Source organism: Loxodonta africana, chromosome 2 (genome assembly GCF_030014295.1).
Source record: "Loxodonta africana isolate mLoxAfr1 chromosome 2, mLoxAfr1.hap2, whole genome shotgun sequence".
Classification (NCBI taxonomy): Eukaryota; Metazoa; Chordata; class Mammalia; order Proboscidea; family Elephantidae; genus Loxodonta; species Loxodonta africana.
The window spans coordinates 41034730-41061164 of NC_087343.1; the positions used below are offsets into that span (position 1 = coordinate 41034730).

Here is a 26435-nt window from a genome sequence, read left to right on the forward strand (position 1 = left end):
TATCACCACTCCTGTTTAACACTGTGCTGGAAATCCTAGCTAGAGCAATAAGGCAAGAAAAAGAAATAAAGGGCATCCAAATTGGTAAGGAAGAAGTTAAACTCTCCCTATTTGCAAATGATATGATACTTTACATAGAAAACCCAAATGACTCCATGAGGAAACTGCTGGAGTTAAGAGAAAAATTCAGCAGAGTACCAGGACAGAAGAAAATCATAGAAAAATTAGTTGGATTCCTATACACCAATAAAGACAATGATAAAAAGGAAATCAGGAAAACAATATCATTTATAATAGCCCCTAAAAAAATTAAATACTTAGGAATAAATCTAACCAGAAATGTAAACGACCTACACAAAGAAAACTACGAAACACTGCTGTGAGAAACCAAAAGAGATACCAAAACCAAAAAACCAAACCCACTGCCGTTGAGTTGATTCCGACTCATAGCGACCCTATAGGACAGAGTAGAACTGCACCATAGAGTTTCCACGAAGCACCTGGCAGATTCAAACTGCCAACCTCTTGGTTAGCAGCTGTAGCACTTAACCCTACGCCACCAGGGTTTCCAAAAGAGATACACACAAATGGAAAAACATACCATGCTCATGGATAGATAGACTCAATATTGTAAAAATGTCAATTCTACCCAAAGCAATCTACAAACACAATGCAATCCCAATCCAAATACCAATAGCTTTCTTTAAAGAGATGGAAAAACTAATCATTAACTTTATATGGAAAGAGGCCCCAGATTAATAAAGCACTATTGAAGAAGAATAAAGTAGGAGGACTCACAATGCCTGACCTCAGAACCTACTATACAGCCACGGTAGCAAAACAGCCTGATACTGGTACGACGACAGATACATTGACCAATGGAACAGAATTGAGAACCCAGATATAAATCCATCCACCTACAGTCACCTAATCTCCAACAAGGGCCCAAAGTCCATCAAATGGGGAAAAGACAGTCTTTTTTCACAAACGGTACTGGCAAAACTGATGTGCACCTGCAAAAAAATGAAACAGGACCTATATCTCACACCATACACAAAAACTAATCCAAAATGGATCAAAGACTTAAATATAAAACCAAAAACTGTAAAGATCATAGAAGAAAAATTAGAATCAATGCTAGAGGCCCTAACACACAGCATTAACAGGATACAAATTGTAACTAACAACACAGGAACTCCAGAAGAGAAGCTAGATAACTGGGCTCTTCTAAAAATTAAACACTTATGCTCATCAAAAGACTTCTCTAAAAGAGTAAAAACAGAACCTATAGACTGGGGGAAAAAATTTGGCTATTACAAATCAGACAATGGTTGAATCCCTAAAATCTACAGGAAAATCCAACACCCCTGCAACAAAAAGACAAATAATCCAATTAAAAAATGGGCAAAGGAAATGACCACACACTTCACAAAGAAGATACTCAAGTGGCTAACAGACACGTGAGGAAATGCTTGCTATCATTAGCCATTAAAGAAATGCAAATCAAAACCACAGTGAGATACCATCTTACCCTGGCATTACTGACACAACTCAAAAAAACAGAAAATAACAAGTGTTGGAGATGCTGCAGGGATATTGGAGCATTTATGCACTGCTGGTAGGAATACGAAATGGTACAATCATTTTGGAAAACCATATGGCACTTCTTTCGAAAGCAAGAAATAGGAATACCATATGATCCAACAATCCCATTACTAGGAATATATCCTAGAGAAATAAGAACCATCACACAAATAGACACATGCACACCCATGTTCATTGCCGCGTTGTTCATAATAGCAAAAAGATGGAAACAACCTAGATGCGCATCAACAGATGAATGGATAGACAAACTATGGTACATACACACAATGCAGTGTTATGCAACGATAAAGAACAATGATGAATCTGTGAAGCATCTCATAGCATGGAGGGATCTGGAGGGCATTATGCTGGGTGAAATAAGTTAATTACAGAAGGACAAATATTGTATGAGCCTGCTACTATAAAACTCATGAAAAGGTCTACACACAAAAAGATGGTTACAAGGGAGGGAAAGGGTATTGATGGAAAAACACTAAATAGACAATAGAGAAGTGATAACTTTGGTGAAGGGTAAGACAGTACACAATACTGGGGAAGTCAGCACAACTTATACAAGACAAAATCATGGAAGCTCCATAGACACATCCAAACTCCCTGAGGGACTGAATAACTGGGCTGACGGCTGTAGAGACCATGGTCTCAGGAAAGATCTACCTTAACTGGCATAAGACAGTTTATAAAGAAAATGTTCTACATTCTACTTTGATGAGTAGCATCTGGGATCTTAAAAGCTTGGAAGCAGCTATCTAAGATAATCCACTGGTCTCAGCCCCTCTGGAGCAAGGGAGGAAGAAGAAAACCAAAGACACAAGGGAAAGATTAGTCCGAAGGACTAATGGACCACAACTACCACAGCCTCTACCAGACTGACTCCAGTACATCTAGATCATGCCTGGCTACCACCAGTGACAGCTCTGACAGGGATCACAATAGAGGGTCCTGGACAGAGCTACAGAAAAATGTAGAATAAAATTCTAACTCACAAAAAAAGACCAGACTTACTGGCCTGACAGAGACTGGAAAAACCCCAAGAGTATGGTCCCCAGACACCCTTTTATCTCGGTAAGGAAGTCACTCCTGAGGTTCACCATTCAGCCAAAGATTAGACAGGCCCATAAAACAAAATGAGACCAAAGGGGCATATCAGCCCAGGGGCAAAGACTAGAAGGCAAGAGGGTACAGGAAAACAGGTAATAGGGAACCCAAGGTCAAGAAAGGGAGAGCGTTGACATGCCATGGGGTTGTTAACTAGTGTCACAAAACAATATGTGTACTAATTGTTTAATGAGAAGCTAGTTCCATAAACTTTCATCTAAAGTACAATTTTAAGAAAAAAAAAGGGCGGGGGGGACAAGACATTTTCAAACAAACAGATGCTCTGGGAATTTGCCACTACTAGACCAGCTTTGCGAGTATTACACAAGGGCGTACTCCAAACGGAAAGGCAAGAGCATTAAATAAATACTTGTATCTATACACAGAAGAACAAATAAATAAGAGAGAGAAAGAGATCTCCAAAAAATGCAACAATCACAAGGACCATGTATATATTTTCAGGGACTAAATCAATAATTAAATCTCATGAACAATACAACATGCAACATCAAGTTTGTAAGAAATAAGCACAAAGTAAACTAATATAGTTTGCATATTGATGTTAATGGCAACACACCAACAGATACGGGAGAGGGAGGAACGTATCAGGAATAGATTGTTAAAGTTGTATGTTCACTGTTGTTCAAATGTTAAACACTATTACAATTGTAATTTATATATGTGTTAACTACTAAAAAATCACCAAGAAAAACATTCAGAAAAAAATAAAGAAGAAAGCAAAAAGGCTCATCACAAGAAAGCAGCCAAATACAAACAAAAACAGAAAAATCAGAATAAAAAAACAAAGATGATATGAAACACTTAAAAAACAAGTAGCAAAATGAGTGAGGTAGACACTTCATTTTCAGTAATAACCTTAAATGTAAATGGTCTAAATGCTCCATGCAAAAGGCAGAGAGTAGCAGAATGGATTAAAAAAAAAAAAAAAAAATGATTCATCCTTTTGCCATCTACCAGAAACATACCTTAAACATAAGGACACAAACAGGCTGAAAATCAAAGGATGGAGAAAAATATTCCATGCGACCAGTAAACAAAAAAGAGCAAGGATGGCCATACTTATATCAGACAAAACAGACTTTAAATCAAATCTATTACAAAAGATAAAGAAGGACATTACATAACAATAAAATGGTCAATCCAGTAAGAAGACATAATGATTATAAATATACATGCACCTAACAGCAATACACAAAATACATGAAACAAATACTAATATGAAAGGAGAAATGGACAACTACACTGTATAAGTAGGGAACTTCAACACATTACTTTCAATTATACACAGAACATGCTTAAAAAAAAAGATCATTAAGGACATTGAGAACTTAAATAAAATCATAAGCCAGTTGGACCTAATGGACATATATATACTGAACCCAGCCATCACAACAACACACATTCTTCTCCAGAGCACATGGATCATTTTCCAAAATAGACCATATCCTGAGACACAGAACAAGTCTCAACAAATTTAAAAGGAGTGAAATCCTATAAAGCATCTTCTCTGACCATAACAGTATGAAGCTAGAAATCAACAACAAGAAAAATAAGAGAGAGAAAAAAAAAAAAATATATATATATATATATATGGAAACTAAATACTACACTACTAAAAACTATTAGGTCATGGATAAAATCAAAAGTAAAATTGAAAAAATCCCAAAATCAAACAAAAATGAGAACATATCCAAATCTTTGGGACACAGCAAAAGCAGTACTTAGAGGGAAATTCATAGTAATAACTGCCTATGTTAAAAAAAAAAAAAGAAGATGAAAATCACTAACATAAGCCGACAACTTGAACAAATGGAAAAGGAAGAGTGAAAGAAGCCAAAAGCTACCAGAAAAAAGGAAATAATAAAGATCAGGGCAGAAATAAATGAAATAGAAAATAGAAAAACAATGGAATCAACAAACTGTAAGTTGCTTCTTTGAAAATAAAATAGACAAACCAGTGACAAGACTGACAAAAGAAAAAAAAAACAGAAGAGGCAAATAACCAAATTAAGAAATGAAATTGGTGACATTACAACTGATCGAACAGAGATAAGGAAGATCATAACTGATGACTATGAAAAACTGTACTCCAACAAATGTGAAAATCTAGATGAAATGGAAAATTTCTAGAAACACACTAAGTACCCAAACTTACACAAACAGAGGTAGAAAATTTAAACAGACTTTTTACAAAAGAAGAGATTGAAGACGTCATTTAACAAACTGCCAACAACAACAAAAAAGCCCAGGACCAGATGGCTACACTGGAGAATTTTACCAAACATTAAGAGAAGAGTTAACACCAATTCTACTGAATCTCTTTGAAAACACAGAAAAGGAAGAAACACTACTGAACTCTTTCTATGAAGCCAGCATAACCCTGATAACCTAAACCAAGCAAAGACATCACAAAAAAAAAAAGAAAGGAAAATTACAGAACAATGTATCTCATGAACATAGATGCAAAATTCTAGCCAGCAGACTTCAGCAACATATCTGAAACACCATACAACATGATCAAGTGGGATTCATACCCAGATTACAAGGATTACAAGGGTAGTTCGACATTAGAAAATCAATAATATAACCTACCACATAAATAAAACAAAGGAAAAGAACCATATGACCATATCAATTGATGCAGAAAAGGCATTCAATAAAATTCAACACCATTTCCTGATAAATACTCTCAGCAAAATAGGAAAGGAAACTTTCTCAACCTAATTAAGGGCATATATGCAAAACCAACAGTCAACATTAAACTCAATGGAGAAAGGCTGAGAGCCTTCCCGTTGAGAATGGGAAGGAGACAAGGATGCCCATTATCACCACTATTATTCAACATTGCACTGGAAGTTCTAGCCAGAGCAATAAGACGAGGAAGAGAAATAAAGAGTATTCAAAAAGGAAAAGAAAAAGTAAAACTATATTTGCAGATGGCATGATCCTAGACATAGAAGACCCTAAAGATTCTACAAGAAAACTGCTAGAACTAACAGAAGTATTTAGCAATGTTGCAACGTATAAGATCAACGCACAAAAGTCAGTAGGGTTCCTCTATACTAACAAAGTCTACTCCAAAAAAGAAATCAAGAAAACAATACTATTTACAATAGCCCCCAAATCGATAAAATACCTAGGAATTAACCTTATCAGGGACATAAAACACTTATACAATGAAAATTATAAAACACTGCTACGAGAGACGTACTAGAAGAGACCTACAAAAATAGAAAGACATGTCATGCTCATGGATTGGAAGATTTAATATAGTGAAAACGTAAATGCAATCCTGACACAAAGCCCAACAACATTATTCATTGAAATGGAAAAACTAATGACCAACTTCAAATGGAAAGGAAAGAAACCCCAAATATCCAAAGAAATATTGAAGAAAAAGAACAAAGCAGGAGGCCTCACACTGCTCAAGATCAAAACATACTATAGAAACACTGTAATCAAAACAGCCTGGTGTTGGTTCAATGATAGACACGTATACCAGTGGAATAAAATGGAGAACTCAGAATTAAACCCAAACATCTATGGACAACTGATTTTAGACACGGTGTCAAAGCCCATTCGATAGGGCAGAAGCATTCCATTTAATCAACAGTGCTGGCAAAACCGGTTATCCACCTACAGAAAAATGAAACAGGACCCATATATTACACCATACACAAAAACTAACTCAAAATGGATCAAAGACCTAAAGATTAAACCTAAAACCACAAAATCCCTGGAAGAAAACTATGGGATCTAATCCTTTGTAAAAACAGGATGACAAACGTAACAACAAATGCACAAATAGAAGAAGACAAAATAAATGAATGGGACCTCAAAAAAATTAAAAATGTATGCTCATCAAAAAACTTTATTAAAAGAGTAAATAGACAACCTACAGACTGGAAGAAAATCTTTGGAAACGACTTATCTGATAAGGGTCTAATCTCTAAAATCTATAGAAAACTGCAACCACTCAACAACAAAAATACAAACAACCCAATCACAAAATGGGCAAAGGACATGAACAGAACTTTCACCAAAAAGGACATCCAAGCATCCAACAAAAAAATGAAAAGATGTTCACGATTATTAGCCGGCCATTAGCTAAAAAACCAAGCCAAACCCGTTGTTATAGAGTCAATTCCGACTCATAGCAACCCTATACGATGAAATAGAACTGCCCAATAGGGTTTTCAAGGAGTGGCTGGTGGATTTGAACTGCTGACCTTTTGGTGAGCAGCCAAGTTCTTAAACACTGTGCCATCAGGGCTCCAGAGGTATCTATCACGAAAATCATGATATGCATCCTAGTGAAGTGAGTAGCCTCAAGTCTTAAAAGCTTGCAAGTGGCCATCTAAGACAAAACCATAGGGTTTCCAATGCTGAAATCTTGATGGAAGCAGACTGCCACATCTTCCTCCCATAGAGCGAATGGTGGGTTTGAACTGCCGACCTTTTGGTTAGCAGCCGAGTGCTTAACCACTGCACCACTAGGGCTCCTTACCCATAAGATATTACCTGTAAAAACCATCAGTATGAGACCAAAAGGTCAATAATTACTCAAAAGCAAAGATGAGAAGATAAGGGGACAGGGAAACTAGAGTCCTGGAATGGAACAGACAGAAAACCAAAGAGAATGTTGACTTATTGTGATAAATGTAACTAATATCACTGAACAATTTATGCATAAATTGTCAAATGGGAACCTAACTTGCTGCGGAAACTTTCACCAAAAACTCAATAAAATGTTATTAAAAAAATTTTTTTTAAAGATTGAATTTATGTATAGGAACGCCTCACTGTCTAGAAAATAGTACGAGCTATAGCTTGGCAAATAAAATATTATTAACTAACAATTGGTCTGAGACTTATTTTAAATCCTATACGGAAACTTTTTATGATTAGCATACTAACTGTATTTATATGCAAATAGATATCTCCAAGCACCTGCAAAACACATATTAATACAGGTAGGCACAGCCCTTATAATCTTTATATTACTGATTTGCTTACAGGCCCCTCGCTTTTTTTTGTTTAGTATTGATGAAGCAAAAGTAAATTTTCACTCAAACCCTATCAAAATTAGCTCAGTTAGAGGATTAATGGTGATTTAGGTGAATTAAATTACATGAATTAATGGTGATTGAGTATACACATTTTGTAACCCTCACTGACAATCTCAAGCAAGTGGCTTTTGAACGATGCCGCTAAATGAGATTTTAGGCATGACTAATTATGAAACTTGTGGAATGGAACTTTATTTCCTAGTTTTCTTGGAAATTAAAGGAATGAGCTGGGTTTTCTAAGGTAATGCCTGACATCTGATAATACCCTGCGTTTGTGTAGCGCTTTATTCCATCAACAAGGAAGCACTCTGAGACTCACAACCTTGCAAGTAGCAAGCGACTGTGCCAGCTGTCATTTTTCTCTCAATTTCAGGTTCCCATTCTGTTCTAAGTGTCCCTCAGAGAACTGATTGTCGTCAGTCCGCCATGTGACCTGAGCGTTTCCGGGATACCAGCAACTCAAACCTCTCAAGCTTAAGAGCAGGATCTTCCCAGAATCAATACCAGACTCTGAATGCCTAGTGTTAAGGTCAGTAAAGAAAAAGTTACTCAAGTCTTGACGACGGGATTCCAACTACATACTCATATCTTACTTCAAATTTCAGGTACTTGAGCTGAGCCACAAGGCCCCTGTAAAGTTATTACTGGATCTAGAACAGCATGAAATTGGAGATTGCAAAGTTTGAGTTGCTTGTCATAGTTCCAATGTTGGGAGCAAGAAGGAGGGCCCAAGCTGCTCACAAGGACACTGGTGAAACTAACGTTGCATCAACAGTATTCAAGGGATGCTAGTATTTTTATAGTACTCCATATCCAAGCACCTATAAAGCATATATTATATTAAATAAATAAATTCCATTTATGAAGAATAGGGAGAAGAACCTAGAACAAAAGAAAAAGGCCACCACATTTTGAGATCTTTTTTTCCTGACGCAATATACCTTTCTGTTAGTTGCAAGGGTCTATCTCAAAACCTCAGCTACTAACTAATTGATTGCTCATATTTTCAGTGGATTTCACTCCTGAAGAGCATCTTCCACTAGAGTTTGCTGGGAGAAAAAAAACTGGCTTTGGCGAAGCAAGTGTGAGAATTAAGCAAGAAGGTCATGCTATTCTCAGAGAGGAAGAGCTGTTTCACCGCAACCTTTCACCACACCAGCTGAGACAGCAAAAAGAATTCCTCTCACACAGCTGTGTTCTCAGAAGCCCATCAATCATTTGTTTACGTTTCTTTCAACAGATTTCACCCATCATCTGTTTTAGGGCAAATAATTTTAGAAAATTAACTTGGTGGGTTTTTATTTATTTATTTATTTAAGAACTAGCTGTCCCATCGAGGTTAAGTATTTTTCACAAAAGCAACATTGAGGAGGAAAGCCTGCTCAGAAACATTGGCTTCCAAAAGAATAAGTTACATGACAATCGATAGCGTTATATGACCATCTATCAAACTGTGACACCTTTGTTTGTCCTTTGAGTCATAAACACTTCGAAAATTTCAAACATTGCCAGTTCATTCACCAAGCTCTTAATTTAAAAGAACAGCCTATAATTTCTTAGAATGCAAGTGTGTCAACCAAACAGGAAAACTGGAAGCTGTGAAACTTTTGACTCAATGCCCAAAATAGATATGCTTAAGTCCAGAAAGGTATATTACTCAGAGGGTGTTAATAGAATTTCATGGAGAAGAAATGGAAAGGCACCTACACACCATCCAAGAACACATTCGGTTAATTTAATCTCTCCACTTGATTAAACATCAGCAGAACAGTCCCATTTTTAGGAAGCTTAGTGAGAATGGAATCAACTACTTTTAGCATCATGGCTAATGGAGGCCAGCTACATGGGCCAAGACAGAAGTGAAGGACCAAGACAATCACCTGCCTTCAAGAATAAGTTTTTACCTGCATTGTCTTAATACATTGTCTACATTTATCAATTTACTACATAATTCCTCGACATGCTGTCATATGAAGGGTTTCAACTGTCTGGCTTCAGAGGCTGGGACAGGATTCAGAGAGGGGAGTTTCATCCGACCATGCTTCCCCTCCTCCTCTCTGCCCCCCGTACCTCTTAGGGACTGGAGGCTGTCAGTTTGGTTTGGTGCACTTATTGGTCAGTGGTTTGATTTGCATTTATTATAGCTCATTTTCTATCCCCATATCCTACAACAGCATGCATGGCATTAGCAATGGTTCAATAAATTATTGGTGATGGGATAAATTTTTACCCTAAATCCATACTGTGTGCAAAGTCAACTTGCAGCCAACGTGGAGGGCCCTCAGCTCCACCTGAAAGCTGCTATTAGGATACAAAATGTGACTCCATGCCTACTACCAAACCAAAAAAAGAGCAAGTGCATTGTCCTCCAGAGTGCCATCTGGGCCTGAGAAAAAATTCTGTCATGGTTTAAATGACTGTGCAAGTCAGACTGCCTGCTGGCTGGGAGAATTCTGCCTCCCTCTACAATTCACCATGAGAATCCTAGGTTTCTCATTTGCACTCTCAATGGAATTAAGGTACAACATGTACCTACTCTTAACAACTTGGGGTTAGGTTCTCCTGCTGCTCTCACATAGGTTTGCCTCAGGGCGCGTTAGCAACCAAAAGTCAGCGTCATTGGTGGCTAGCTCTAACAAACCCTGATTCTCATAATTTTTATAACCAAATCACGTCGTTCCTTTTTCATAAACAGCTAATTTCATCTTTTTTCTTTGGCTTATTTGTTTGCTTGATTTCCCATCTGGCTCTCAGCCCAATGGCTCAGATGCTCCCCAGGGTTGTTTTAGATGGTTTTTGTTGTTTTACCTTCCAATTCAGAGTCCTTAGGTGGGACAAATAATCAAGTGCTGGGTTACTAACTGACAGGTTGGCAGCTTGAACCCACCCAGAGGTACTTTGGAAGAAAGGCCTGGCGGTCTGCTTCTGAAAGGTCACAGCCAGCCTTGAAAATCCTATGGAACAGTTCTACTCTGCACACATAATGTCTCCTTGAGTCGGAATTGACTCAACAGCAACTAACGACAGCATCTTCCAATTCAAGCACTCACTTTTTTAATTGCAAATGGAGTAATGTTTAAAAAGTTAAATGACCAGAAAATAATATATCCAGAAAAGTGTTAGCAAATGACTTTTTTAAAAAATGACTCTTCTCTGTTCCTCTCACTCTCAACCGTAGAAGGAGTATGGTTAAATAATAAGCAATTCCTGACTATGCAAGAAATCATAGCCAAGGCTCAGAATAGAAGGGGTGTGATCCTTGACCATCCATTTAGTAGGAGATCTTGTTTACAGAGAGTGAGAGGGCCTTGGTGGAGTCTTTGCTTGTGGCACCTAAACACCAAACTGAGAAGGGAAGGAACTGAATCTGACCAAAAACACTGTGCCACACGGGTTATCTGAAATCTGATAGCAGTGCCCTGTGCCCGTGTTACACAGGAAGCCAAGTACCACTGGGGAAGACAAAGCTGATAGCTGCAACCTAGTCTTTACTCAGAATTTCATGCTACCTCTATGGACCCAGCTAAACAGGGCATGGTCATACCCAAAATCAGAGGCATGGATCTATCTAGAGCAGTAGGCTTGAAACCCACCGTGACCAGGAAACTAAGGACTTATCTTCAGCCACAATCTGCAAGGTGTAGGCAGCAGAAACAAGGATATCTTTTCTACATGTTTCTTCATCACTTCTTCTGGTTTTCCACTTAATATCTATGTATTTCCTCATAACATTTGACATCTTTTTACCTGTCTACCTCTGTGAAAGCCTAGGTAATAAAGGCAATAGAAAACCAAACTTGCGTAATAAATTTCAAAAAAACTAGCCCTCCATAATGTGGAAATGTTCCTATCCTCAAGGGCAAAAGGTCCCTTTTCCAGCCTGTTGCCATGGTAAGTGAGAGTTTAGCTTCTCAAAGAGAAACAAAGCAAGGTGCTCTCTTTAGTGACTGCTATAATTCTCATCTGGCAACACCTGTTTTCAAAATTTTTAATTTGATATGTATTATGGTATCAAGTTCCAAGTCTGTTTAAAAAAAAAAAGTAAACATACCCATTGCAGTATTGTTCACAATAGCAAAAAGATGGAAACAACCTAGATGCCCATCAGTAGATGAATGGGTAAACAAACTATGGTACATACACACTGGAGTACTACGCAACAATAAAGAACAATGATGAACCTACAAAGCATCTCACAACATGGATGAATCTGGAGGGCATTACGCTGAGTGAAATTCGTCAATCACGAAAGGACAAATATTGTATGAGACCACTACTATAAAAATTCATGAAAAAGTTTACACACAAAAGGAAACAATCTTTGATGGTTACAAGGGAAGGGAGGGACAGGGATGGAAAAACACTAAACAGACAATACATAAGTGGTGACTTTGGTGAAGGGTAAGACAGTATGCAATACTGGGGAAGCCAGCACAACTTGTCCAAGGCAAGGTCATGGAAGCTCCATAGACACATCCAAATTCCTTGAGGGGCCGAATTACTGGGCTGGGGGTTGTGGGGACCATGGTCATGGGGAACATCTAGCTCAACTGGCATAACATAGTTTATGAAGAAAATGTCCTACATTCTACTTTGGTGAGCGGCATCTGGGGTTGTAAAAGCTTGTGAGCAGCCATCTAAGATATTCTACTGGTCTCACCCCTTTGGGAGCAAGGGAGAATGACGAAAACTAAGGATACAAGGGAAAGATTAGTCCAAAAAACTAACGGACCTCCACAACTACCAAGGCCTCCACCTGTCTGAGTCCAGTACAACTAGATGGTGCCTGGCTACCACCACTGACTGCTGTGACAGGGATCAGAATAGAGGGCCCTGAACAGAGCTGGAGAAAAATGTAGAACAAAATTGTAACTCACGGAAGACCAGACTTACTGGTCTGACAGAGACTGGGAAAACTCTGAGAGTATGGCCTCCAGACACCCTTTCAGCTCAGGAAGGAACTGACTCCTGAGGTTCACCCTTCAGCCAAAGACATGCCCATAAAACAAAACAAGACTAAAGGGGCACACCAGCCCAGGGGCAAGGACTAGAAGTCAGGAGAGGAGAGGAAAGCTGGTAATAGGGAAACCAAGGTACAGAAGAGAGAGTACTGACATGTCATGAGGTTGTTAACCAATGTCATAAAGCAATACGTGTACTAACTGTTTAATGAGAAGCTAGTTTGTTCTGTAAACTTTCGTCTAAAGTACAACAACAAAAAGCAAACAAGTGAATTGGTCAAAAACATGGCAAGTGTCTTCAGATCTGGAACCCAGAGTCACGTAAATACATAAGATCTTAAAGGGCACTGTTGCCCCAATCCATGTCCCTAAATCAGGGGACAAGTGCAACCAGGGACAAAGGTGGCACAAAAAAGAACTGTCCCTGAGTAGCAAGGAAGGGTAGTCATCTTGTTCTCTCCCACCAGCTCCTTCAACCAATGACATCCAACACCATAACCAGAGGGTTAGTCACTATATTTTTATCTCTGGTCCCAGATACAGAACACACAGATGGAGGGATATAGTCTCAACATCTATTTCCCAGAAGCTAGGGCTACCTTTGCTTCTGCCCACCTTTCAAGGGGAGATTCCACATACCAACAAAATGAAGTCAAAGCACAATGCTGGGAAGAGGAGACTTTGAGCTAAAAGTGTCAAGATGGAAAATCAACTTTGGAGTGTGCCTCTGATCTTAGTCTATGTCAACCCAACCACCTTGTGCTGCTGGGAACCTTAACATGATTGGCTGATGGCAGCGAGGGGAGAGGTAAACACTCCACCAGGTGAAGACTTGCTAATATTGTCTGTGCAATCACAGAGCAAGAGGTTCTACATAAAACCTGAGAGCACAGGCCAGCTTCAAAGTTTTAACCACAGGGACACTTTAAACATCCATTACTCTACTGCTCAAGGAAGTAGCCACAGGCTCACACCAATCTTGTGGATGAAAAAGGCAGTTGTCCAAAAAATGTCAATTTAAATCTGTTTACGGAGCTAAGGCTCCCCCAGACCACAGGCAAAGAAACTCAAGATTCAGTTGTAGAAATTGAGACTAATCAGTCATAAAAATAGATTTTTCCACCTAGAAATGGACCATCTGGAAGGAGGTGGAGACAAACTATGGGTAAAATAGTAGGGTTATAATAAAAATATTCAAACTTTTATCAATGGCCAAGAAAGAAACCTCATATTTGTGAGGCATCTTGAAGGTTTCAACCACAGTGCTAGGGGTTTCACAGATGTTCTTTTATCAAATTCCTATTTTAGAACTAAGTTAAGGTCAAGGTTAACTAATTAGTCTCTTTATTTCTGCCTTTTTCTCTAGTCATAGCCAATGCAGTGCGTTTTGACGTGGAAGGGACACTGGGCTGAATCAAGTATGAGCCTGTTTTTGAGCTGATGTTTAATCATTGGAGCCACACAGTTGTACCCAAGACCTTGGTGCCCCAGGTCATACATTTAGAGCTTCCAGGCAGTTCTCATCATGATGATGAAATACACATCGGTGTCAATGGATGCACTCACACCTGCATAGTAGTTCATAAACTCCTCAGGGGTCACCTGCAGCGGAAAAGTTAGAAACAAAAAAAAAAGGAAACATTCTCACTGTTTCTTTCAGTAAAGGCTCATCTCCAGTACCTGCAAGTGGAAGAGAAATGTAAGTCACAGAGGCTTTAGTGATCACAGCTGAGCAACAGATCTAAACAAGAGAAATGGAGAAGTTGAGGATGGTGATGGGGGTAGCACAGGGTAAGAAGGGGCAGGGAGGAAGAAAATCTTGAAAATTGCCAAACCAACCTAAATACCAAGTGAGACACTGGTTCTCAACTTTCTTTAAGAGCAAGAGCCCATCTGTTCAGATAAGGGATACAGAAACTCAGAAGAAAAAAGTGTTTTTCAACTGTCATTAAGACTGTCTCTCAGTGCCACGTCAGAAACTACATTTCATGTCCTTGAGTTAAGATAACAGAACCTTTACCTTTGAAAAGTTGGAGTTCTGCCCTGAGGGTAAAGAAACAGGTTTCTAGTTACACACCTCAGTTGCACGCTTTCTAAGGTCCAAATTACTCATTCAAAGCACAGAATGAGTAATCCACTCTACTCTGGATTCTTTCTCAATTCTACACCGATGACTGTCTCTTTGGAATATTAACTAATGTGTTTATCCCACGTTAGAACATAATATTACTTCGGTTTTTGAGACAAAAAGCAAGCATTAGTCATCAACCTTATTTCTCAATAATTTAGGTGATATGTACACTCCAATTCACTCATATTGTCTGAAATGGTTGATTCAGGGAAATAATTGTCTGGAGAATTCGAGGAACTCTCCTCCTCGACTGATCTCTGTGACTAACTTTACCAATAAATCTTGCTAACAATATGTGTATTAGTTTCCTGTGGCTGTTGTAACAAAATACCTCAACCTTAGTGGCTTAAAAGAACAGAAATGTATTCTCTCACACTTCTAAAGGTCTGAAGTCCAAGATCAAGGGCCATGCTTGTCAGCAGGGCCATACTCCCACTGAAGACTCTGGAGGAAAATCTGTTCCTTGCCTCTTCCAGCTTCCAGGGGTTTCTAGAATTCTTTAGTTTGAGGTCACATCACTCCAAACTCTACCTCAGACTTCATATCACCTTCTCAATTTGTGTCGGGATCTAGTCTCCCTTTGACAGTCTCTGATAAGGATACAGCTACTGGCATGCAGGGCTCACCTGAATGATCCAGAATAAGGGCCTCAAGACCCTTAACTTAATCGTATCTTTTGTCATATAAGGTAATATTCTTTTGCCAAGTAGATATATCCGCAAGTTCCACGGGTTAGAAGTGAATTTATCTCTGAAAGCCATTTTTTTCTACTTAACACAGTCCACTCTCTTGCTGAGATTCATGTCCATCCAACATTCAATACATTCATTCCATTTTAACATCCTGATAGTCTCAACTGAAGTCCAAAATTTTATCCAAATATCATCAGTTCAAAACTCCCAAATCTCTAAATCATCTAAATAAGGTATGGGTGAGACTCTGGGTATGAGCAATCCTGGGGAAAATTGTGCTCAATCTGCAGACTTGTGAAACTAGGAAACAATTTATCTGCTTCCAAAATACAGTGATGGTACAGGCCATAGGATAATAGTCATAGACATTCGTGTCCCAAAAGAGAGATAATGGAAGGAATAAAGAGAACACTGATCCCAAGCAAGTTCAAAATCCAGAAGGGAAAGTTCCACTAGGTTTTAAGGTCTGATAATAATCTTCTATGGCTCAAGGCTCTGCTGTCTGGTCCTGCAGCTCTGCCAGACTCTGTACCTGTGGCTCTTCCAGCCTCTGAGTAATCCTTCCTTTTTCTGGAAGGGTAGCACATGTTTGAAGCTGGGTAGTTTTATCAGTCTGCTTCCAGTCTGCAGATTTTGGGGAGTCCAACAACCTTCTTTTATTTTGTCCAGTCTATCTCTTTCAGTCCAAGCTGCCAATTTCTGCTAATACAACATTCTTAAAAACCTTTCCCTGGCTTTCCTCTATTACAAAAGTTGAAAAACTAAAAACTCACCTTCCCAGAGTCCCTTGCAACTACAGTTTGGGATGGCCAAGTAACAGAATCCTCATCAATAAGATATAACTAGAAATCTGATAAGGATTTCTAAGAAAGCCTTTGCTTTCCTGATAAAGGTTCTGTCCCTTCCTCATCCCCTCCTCCTTCTTTCTCCCTCCTGCTGCCTAGAACTCAGGAGTTCTAGCTGAAGTTAAAAAGCCATCTAGAGATCATGTAAAGGCCAAGAAAATCACAGAGACCTCAGCTCTGCTATACCTGAGTCACTCAACTCAGGACATTTTGTACAATGAAAAAAAAAAAATCCCTAATTTGTTTATTCCACTGTTGAATAAGATTTTCTATGACTTGTGATTGAAAGTAACCCCTAATCAATACACCAAGACATGTTTAAGACTGATATCATAACCCTGTCCCTCAATCCCAAACTCCCTCAGTGGGGGGTTGGGGGGGTGACCTGGAGATGAGTTGACTCTGAATGGAGAAAGAAGCAGAGACGAGGCAGGAGATGAGGTGTTAAACTCCATCTGGAAGTGAGGCATGTAAAACCAGAAGTTTGATGATTTCAGAAGGAGCCATAAGTTGTTCTTACTATGTGTCTACTATTCTCATGAGAGTCAACTTCTATTTAGAGTGGCCTGAGTCACAAATTCTCTGATTTCTCCCTTAATTGGTCCTGAACATAGCAAATTACTTTTCATTGGTAATAACTATTATTACTTATTTTGTTTGCCATTAGAAAAATCAAGAGAATGGACATCCTTGCATTTGGTTAGCCTCTTAACTATACTAACCTTATTTGACAGGGTATATATTATTCACAGGGAGAGGTCCCAGGTGGGAACAGTGGAAATTCCTTAGTCACAATATAGAATACAGTCCCTTTTTGTCAGTTCCAGACTGATTATAAAATTCTAAAATACACTCAATAATATACCTAAAATATATTTACTTATTTAAAAATTCCTATATGAGATGAATGAGGGGAGGATAAGATTCATACCTCTTCAAAGGCTAATCCAGTTCTAACAGGCTTTTTAAAAAATGTTTGTGATCATAATGTCATATATACACATGAAAAATTCAAAACCTAGATATTAAAAAGAAAAGAAGTAAAAGTCTCACCCATTTAGGGTCGGGTTTAGGGTAGAATAAGAGTGAGGGAAGGCTGTTTCAAACACTATGTAGTTGCTTTCATAACTTCATCAAAATGGCGTCTAATGCAGAGGCTGCTGTGAAAGCAGATTGGGGTATTAGTACAGGATGTACAACATCTAATTCCATGACGGCTGCAAGCCCCAATAACCTTTATGAGTATCCTTGGCTAGGGACTATACTAACTTGCTTTCATTATTCTAATTTCTGTCTTATTTGAATAAAAAAAAAAACCTAAACTCGTTGCCATGGAGCCAACTCCAATTCATAAACCCGTTGCCCTTGAGCTGATTCTGACTCATAGCAACCCTATACGACAGAGCAGAACTGCCCCCAGAGAGTTTCCAAGGAGTCCCTGGTGGATTCAAACTGCAGACTTTTTGGTTAGCAGCCGTAGCACTTAACCACTATGCCACCAGGATTTCCATTCCTACTCATAGGGACCCTGTATCAACTACATATTTTTAACCATAAACAAGCTTACGGATTTCAAGTGTAGCTAAACTTCACCATAAGAAATCTTAATGTACAAAATAACTCAATTTGCAAAAGGTAAATCCACAGCTATTATTCATTTTATAAAAGAATTCATCATAGGGTTACTTTACATCAACAGTTCCTGGTACATTTAAAATACGATTCAGCATACAAAGGTTTGAATCACACAGCACTTCTCAGAAACATTTTTATCTCGTCTATTAAATGAGATAATCCCTGTAAAGGCTTTAGCACAAAGCCTAGTAAATTACACATGCTCAATAAATGTCACCCAGCTCCACTATTATGCTAAATGACATTCGTAAGTATATTATATTTTGTAATTAAAATGGGTATTTTTGAATCTTTTAGAGCTACGAATCTCAAATATGAGTGTGTATAAGAGTTCCATGGTGCAGTTATCAAAACTAAATTATTGGGCTCCACCAACAGAACTCTGATTCTGTGGTTCTGCAGGGCAGCTGAGGAATCTATTTTTAAAGCAAGCACCCTGGTGATTGTCATGCATTGCCAGAGTTGGGTATTAATATACCAAAAAAAAAAAAAAAAAAAATTGCCATGGAGTCCATTCTGACTCATGGCGACCCCCTGTTACACAGTAGAACTGTTCCACAGGGTTTTCTTGGTGGTAATCTTTTAGGGAAGGAAGCACACTACCAGGCCTCTGTTCCATGGTGCCACTGGGTAGATTCAAACCACCAACCTTTAGGTTAGTTGTTGAGCACAACCATTTGCATTACCCAGGGACTCATGGGCAATAATATAGGGTCTATGATATTCAGATGACGTCAAATGCTGTAACTGCTAAAAATTCCAATAAGTACTTGAGTACTTGAGAGCTTAATGTGGCTTATTAAGATAAATGTCAGAAATGACGGGAGTAGAGACTTTCAATCAGCTGCCAACTCAACAACTGGCTACTCTGTCTGGGGTTAGAGAAAAGGGCAGCTGAGGTTTCCCCTGGCAACGAGGAGGAACCACCTGCAGCAAGGAGACAAATACAGCCTGCGATCCCATGTCGAGTTGGGCTAATTTGGGGAAATGGCCGTTGACTATTTTTCCACTGACATCTCAGACATCAAAGACTAGCAATATTGCAAGAAAACATACGGCCCCTTCATTGCTGCCCCAAAGAACTGAAACATTTAGGCCCATGTTTATCTACTTCTACAATACCTTCGATCTAAAACGAAGGGTATTTCTCTGTCCCTAGCTGAAGAAATGTCAGCAGGAAGGAGAGGAAAGTGTTCTGCCTAAAAGCCCTCCCTATTTCATCACCCTTTGCTAACAGAATTCATCAAAAAGTTTCATGGAAAAAGTTGGGCGAAATTCCCTTCAGAAGGGGAAAGGCTTGTTTCCTTTCCCTATTATCCCCACCTCTTCTTCCTGTCTACTGTGCCACTAATCCTTCCTGTGCAACAAAGTGGTTAGGAAGTAACCCACTCCAGGGTTCCCTAGTTGCTGACTGTGGCCAAGGAAATGACTCCAGCCCCCATCAGCACAGCCTTCAGGACGCGTGGGCGCAGAAGAGGCTTTGTGTAAAAACATCCACTTATGGCTGTTGATAAAAGACAAATGACAGATTTATGTCAGTCTAGGCACAGTTGTTGTTGTCATTAGTTGGCATCAAGTTGGCTTTGACTCATGGCAACTTTATGTATAACAGAACAAAACTTTGTCCCGTCCTATACCATCTTCATTATCATTATACCATCTTCATTATCATTATACCATCTTCATTTTCATTGGTGTGCTCGAGTCCATTATTGTAGCCACTTTGTATTTTGAGTGCCTTCTAAACTAAGGGCTCATCTTCCAGCACTATGTTAGACATTATTCTACTGATCCATAGGCTTTTCATGGGCCAATTTTTGAAAGTAGATCATAAGGCCTTTCTCCCTAGTCTGTCTTAGTTTGGAAGCTCTGCTGAAACCTGTCCACCATGGGTGACCTTGCTGGTATTTGAAATACTAGTGGCATAGCTTCCACAATCATAGCAACATGAAAGCCACCACAGTACAACAAACTGACAAACTGATGGCAGTACTGTAGTCTAGCTCATTGGAATGTGGCTGTGTATGGTAAATATGGTAACCATGAACCAAAATGTTTAATCAAAATACCATTCTCCAGATGACAGGTAGTTAGCTTTACAGAGATACCATACTATTTCTGTCTATATGAGTGTGTGTGTGTGTGTGTGTGTGTGCACGTTGTACCTTTCTCAACCCTCTGGACGGTCCCTACAAGAATATTTTATTTCTCTTGTATTTACAACAAATATGGTATAAGTGTATTGTCAAAAAAAGTCCACACTTACTGGCCTGACAGAGACTGGAAAAACCCCAAGAGCATGGCCCCCAGACACCCTTTTAGCTCCATAAGGAAGTCGCTCCTGAGGCTCACCCTTCAACCAAAAATTAGACAGGCCCATAAAACAAAACAAGACTAAAGCGGCACACCAGCCCAGGGGCAAGGTCTAGAAGGCAGGAGGGGACAGGAAACCTGGTAATAGGGAACCCAAGGTTGAGAAGGGAGAGTGTTGACATGTCGTGGAGTTGTTAACCAATGTCATAAAACAATATGTGTACTAACTGTTTAATGAGAAATGAATTTGTTCTGCAAACCTTCATCTAAAATACAATAAAAAATATATATATATTATATATGGTATAAGTGTATTGAGATTTTACAGCTTTGGACCAATTTCTCATTTATGATTTAAACTTGTATAGAAGAAATTTCACTTAAATTAAGTTCTTTCACTTACCAATCCATCCTTGTCATAGGGTGAGTCGAAGTTATCCAGAAATTTCCTGAAGACTTGTTCCTCTGACCATTCTCCATTTTGGTACTTTGGATGGTGTTTTGCATTATACACCTCACGAAGATCTTCAATCGTTATAACACCATCCCCAGTCTTGTCTAACTTTCTAAAAGCTTGCATAATTACCTCTTTTCGGGCTCTGGACATTGGAGGCTACAGAAAGAGAAAAAACACATTCATAGACATGAACACACAATGGGGCCTCTTTTTGTATCATACGTGATGAAATACCTTATGCCCCTTAGGGCTGTGAAATTGTTTGCCTGATATCAAATGAAAGGCATATGATTATTCCAAAAAGTCCCTAAACCTGTTCTGGGTCTCCTACCCCTCCCTTCCAGAATGTACTAACAGCTTCTGAAAACAAAGCCTCGAAATAGCCAAACCAAACCACATAAAAGCAAAACTCAACAAATATACACTGATTCACAAGGCCACTTACTCTTAATGTGACAAGAAATTCATTGAAGTCTATTGTTCCGTTTCCATCCTTATCAAATCTCCTGAAAAGCTCTTCTGCCTCTTCCTTTTCCATGACCACAGCATAATCATTTAAGCCTTTTACAAATTCTTTGAAATCAAGGGTTCGGTTGTTATTATCATCCATAATCCGAAACACTCTGAAGAAAATACACACATACACGCACCAAAAAAATAAATAAATAAAAGACATGAAGAGCAAGGTGTAAGCGTGAAGAGTTAAAAAGAAAACCATTCTCAAGGCTTTTCAAATTAAAATACAGAAGTCTTAGATTCTTTTTTTTTTCTAGATTCTGCTCTTCACTCTCCTTCCAACACAGACCGCCTCTTCTCAGCCTCTCATGAAAAGAAACAACCCTTAAAACACACACACACACTATATAATTCCAATTATATGACTTTCTGAAAGATCCAAAACTCTAGAGATGGTAAAAACACCAGTGGTTGTCAGAGGGAAGGAAGAAGGGGACTGAATAGGTGAAGTACAGGGGATTTTTAGGGTGGTGAAACTATTCTCTATGATACTGTAATGACAGACACATGACATTTTCTGCATTTGTCAAAACCCACAGAACTGCACAGCACAAAAGTAAAGCTTGATGCATACATTTTTTAAATCATTTTAATCAAATTTTTAGTCACGGAATCCCAGGAAAGAACGTAGACTGTAATAAGAAAATCTAACTATATTACAAATGTATGAAACGACCTCAGTAAAGGGATTTGGGAAAAAAGGTGCTGAAGTAAGTAACTTTGAAAATGAGTGGAATCTGAAAGATTAAATACAAAAGGAGCTTCACATAAGCCCTCTACTCATATGGGTACAGATTAACAATTCTGACACTGCTATACATGTATACTAGAATTAGACAAGTAAACGGATGGGGGAAGGTAGGTGTCAGGTTTCTCACTGTTGGAATGGGGATTTACAGTTAAGCAAGGGGAGGATAGTAGAAATACCCATGTGGCAATGAATTAGAGGAGCCCTGTTTTTTTTGGTGGCACAGTAGTTAAGAGCTAACTGCTAACCAAAAGTTCGAATCTACCAGCCACTCCTTGGAAAGCCTATGAAGCAGTTCTACTCTGTCCTATAGGGTAGCTATGAGTCAGAATTGACTCAACGGCAACAGGTTTGGTATGGGTTTAATGGATTAGAGTTAGAAATATCAGTGTGAACTCATGTTTAACTTAATATAGACATAGATGCTTGCATACAAAAATATTTATAAATACATGTATATACACAGGTTAGTATATATACATATATTTTCTTGTTCTGTCAGATGAGAGGGCCTAGAAAACCTGAGTGTACAACAACACCCCAGTAGCAATGAGAACACCTAGTGTCCAGATCATGGTTTCTAATACCATTCTCCAATAAATGGAGCCAGGGCTCCTTGGAGAAATGAATGATTCTAGGACTAGGGCAAGAAATATACAAGATGATCCTGGAGCATCTGATAGTGCTAGAAAGTAAGGAAGTACTAAATAATAAACTAACTAAAAAAACAAAAATCCCACCTACGTTTGATATGTCAAAGGAGCATAGGAGCCAACTGAAAAAGCTGAAACAATTTGAGCAATAAGAAAGTACTATTGGATTATAACCAAAAATATAAAATAAATATCCATGAGTCCATACTGAGATAAATGATTGAATAGATAAACAAATTTCCCTTGCAGAAGAAGTCCAAATAATTTATGTAGACACTCCACCTTCAAAAAGAGGAGCATATTTCTCACTCCTTAAGTGGACCTGCACCTAGTGACTTCCTTCCAAAGGGTAAAATACGGAAAGAGGGGAGAAAAAGAGGAACTTGATAGTGAAGAAACCCAACAAATCAGGAGATCAAGGTGAATATCAACAGCAACCTTGCTGGTGTTGTTAGGGTGCTGTCGAGTTGGTTCCAACTCATAGCAACCATATGAACAACAGAACGAAACACTGCCTGGTCCTGCACCATCCTCGCAATCATTGCTATCTTTGAGCCCACCATTATAGTCACTGTGTCAATCCATCTCGTTGAGGGTCTTCCTCTTTTTCACTGACCCTCTACTTTACCAAGCAGGATGTCCTTCTCCAGGGCTTGGTCCCTCCTGATAACATGCCCTAAGTATGTGAGACAAAGTCTCACCATTCTCGCTTCCAAGGAACATTCTGGCTGTACTTCTTCCAAGAGAGATTTGTTCATTCTTCTGGCAGTCCATGGTATATTCAATATTCTTTGCTAACATCACAATTCAAATGCAACAATTCTTCTTCAGTCTTCCTTATTCATTTCCAGCTTTTGCACACATATGAAGCAACTGAAAATACCATGGCTCAAGTCAGGTGTACCTTAGTCCTCAAAGTGACATCTTTGCTTTTTAACACTTTAGAGAGGTCTTTTGCAGCAGATTTGCCCAATGCAATATGTCCTTTTATTTCCTGACTGACGCTTCCATGGGCACTGATTGTGGGTCCAAGTAAAATGAAATACTTGACAACTTCAATCTTTTCTCCATTTTTCATGATGTTGCTAATTGGTCCAGTTGTGAAGATTTTTGTTTCTTTTTTTATGTTGAGGTATAATCCATACTGAAGGCTGTGGTCCTTGATCTTCATCATTAAGTGTTTCAAGTCCTCTTCGCTTTCAGCAACCAAGGTAGTGTCATCTGCACATCGCAGGTTGTTAACGAATCTTGCTTCAATCCTGTTGCCGTGTTCTTCAACAGTGATAAGCCTTGACAAGATGGGATGAAAACAGCATTTCTCATCTGCAGTCCCCCAAGCCCATAACCCCAGTCTAATCATGAGAAGACATCAGACAAATTCTAGTAGATGAGTAACTACAACATGTTTGACCAGTACTCCTCAAAACTGGCAAGTTAAAAGAAAACAAGGGAAGGCTGAGAAGCTGTCATAATCAACAGGAGCCTTAAAGGACACATGATAAGTAAATATAATGAAATATTCTGGAAGGATCCTGGAACAGAAAAAGGAATTAGATAAAAAGTAAGGAAATCAGCATAAAGTACAGGTTTCAGTTAATAACAATGTATTAATATTGGTTCATCAACTGTAGCAAATGTTCCATACATTTGTTCCAACATAAAATCTTAATAATAGGGGAAACTATGATGGTTCTGAACATTCTGGCGATTGTGAGGATGACAGAGACCAGACAATATTTTTGTTCTGTTGTACATAAGGTCCCCATGAGTCAGAGATGACCCAACAGCAGCTAGCTACCTCTAGGTCCAGGAGTATACAGGAAGTGTCTGTACTATCATCTCAATTTTTATATAAAACTAAAACTGTTCTAAAAAATAAAGTCTATTAAACACATTAAGCCTGGTGAGGAGGAATATAGAGGTGAGTGAGACTCAGTCCCTACCCTTAAGAAACTTATTGAGGGAAAGAGAGAGAGAGAGAAGTAACCAGAAGGATGAGCAAGAGTTTCGAGTGAAGGGAGAAGAGATAAACTTCAGGCTGAGGAAAGTTTTGATGGGATGCTTAGGGTGTCTGAGGGAGCTACAGAACAGCTATAAAGGAGGACTTCCAACTGGCTCTTCCTGGTTCAGTCACGGCCAAGGAAGCGAAACCGGAACAGATCTGAATTTTTAAAATTTGGGTGAACCAGAACGATAATCCGAATGGGAAAGATTACAAGTCGAAGCCCTGCTAGAAATTGAATCTCCCTCTTAAAAAAACAGGGGCTGCATATGCATTGCATAGCAACCAAATCTCTTGCCTGCGGGGTTCTGAGCAGAGTTGGAAACAGCAGTGCCCCACTCAAAGATGGTGGCTGACCATGCAGCTTTGAATGTGTGTTGCTCTCCACAGTCCTGCCAATAATCCAATCTCACCCATTAAGCTCCTAAAAGGGCTCACTATGTGTCTTCTAAGTCTCCCATTACAAGGCTTCGATCCGTAATTTTTCTCATTCTGGTTATCAGTCTGAATCACCCAAATTGTAACAATTCACGTCTGTTCTGGTTTTGCTTCATCAGCCGTGACTGAACTGACTCTGATCAGTTGGAAGCCCTGCTATAAAGAAGTCAATAGTGGAATTAAGACGGAAGGTTGGGCTGGTGGCAGAATCTGAATAATCTTGAATATCCTTAAATACTAAAGAGTTTAACTTCGTTATTAAGAGAAATCTCTGAATCGTCTACAAACATAGGAGGCCCGAGGACTGCCGCCAGTCACCAGAAACCAGGAGAGAGGCCCACAAAGGAATCACCACAGCCGAGACCCTGACTGGGCCTTTTAGCCTTCGGAACTTGGAGAAAATAAATTTCTGTGCTTTAAAAAAAAAAAAGAAAAAGAAAAATCTCTGAATGACTTTCAAAAGAAGTGACATCATCAAAATAAAATTTTAAGAGAACTCTAGCAATAATGGGTTAAATGGATTGGAGGACTGAAAGCTTAGAAGCAGAGGAATCAGTAAGAATACCACGGTAAGAGTTCAAGGAAAAAATGCTGACTTGAGCGTTTGAGATGACAATAAGAAGAGCGATTATGAGATGCTCTTTTTAGTCTAAGTACTCCATGGGGCTTGGAGAAGTCTTCTTCATGGCTGAGTTCCCCACGATGTGCACAATGTTAAACACACAGCAGGCACTTCATGTAGTTGTTGAAAAGAGATAGAACCTGCCTTCAGGACACTTACACGTTTCTTTTGCTTTGGGTTTCTCAGTCCTGAGGAACATTCAGATCATCAGAGGACTTGAGAACAGGACCCACCCTGTTGGGAGAACCCCACTGGTGATGGGTTGTTAATTATCCTACAGGCAATATCACTGCCTCTGGAGGTGGGAGACCTGACTGTCTGATAGCAAAACTGTCAAATCTGCAATTGCATCTAAATCACTGTTCCTTCCTTCCTCCTCCAACCCAGCCTCTATTAGTCCCAGCTTCAGGGAGTGTCTCTCATGGGCCCGCTAGGTGTCTGCTGAGCATGCTTCTCCTTTTCCCTGAAGCTGTCCAGTAGCTGCATTCTCCTGTAGCAGTCATGGGCCTAAGACCCAAAAGATGTTACAAGGGACCTCAGAGATCAACTCTTCCAAACTCTGCAGGTTGCAAATGAGAAGCTGTGACCACGGAAGGAAATGACCTTGGGGATCACACAGCCAGTCTTAGCCT

General features: G+C 39.1%; 1 protein-coding gene across 5 annotated transcripts in view; it reads right to left on the bottom strand.

Annotated features, from left to right (window-relative positions):
- CAPSL (calcyphosine like) overlaps positions 1-21767 on the bottom strand; it is a 137115-nt gene extending 115348 nt beyond the window's left edge. For 3 of the 5 annotated variants that reach the window (XR_010318360.1, XR_010318359.1, XM_064271247.1), the window contains exons 1-2: positions 21270-21765; positions 20771-20980 (exon numbers count right to left, since the gene is read on the bottom strand). Coding sequence is in view for 3 of the 5 variants with exons in the window: in XM_064271247.1 (XP_064127317.1) it covers positions 20771-20980; positions 21270-21542 (483 nt within the window). In the remaining 2 variants the exon portion in view is untranslated. Of the gene's footprint in view, positions 1-14249; positions 14354-20770; positions 20981-21269 lie in introns of all 5 variants that reach the window. The other 2 variants (XM_023545421.2, XM_023545419.2) reach the window with 2 other exon arrangements.
- Between the last annotated feature and the right edge of the window lie 4668 nt (positions 21768-26435).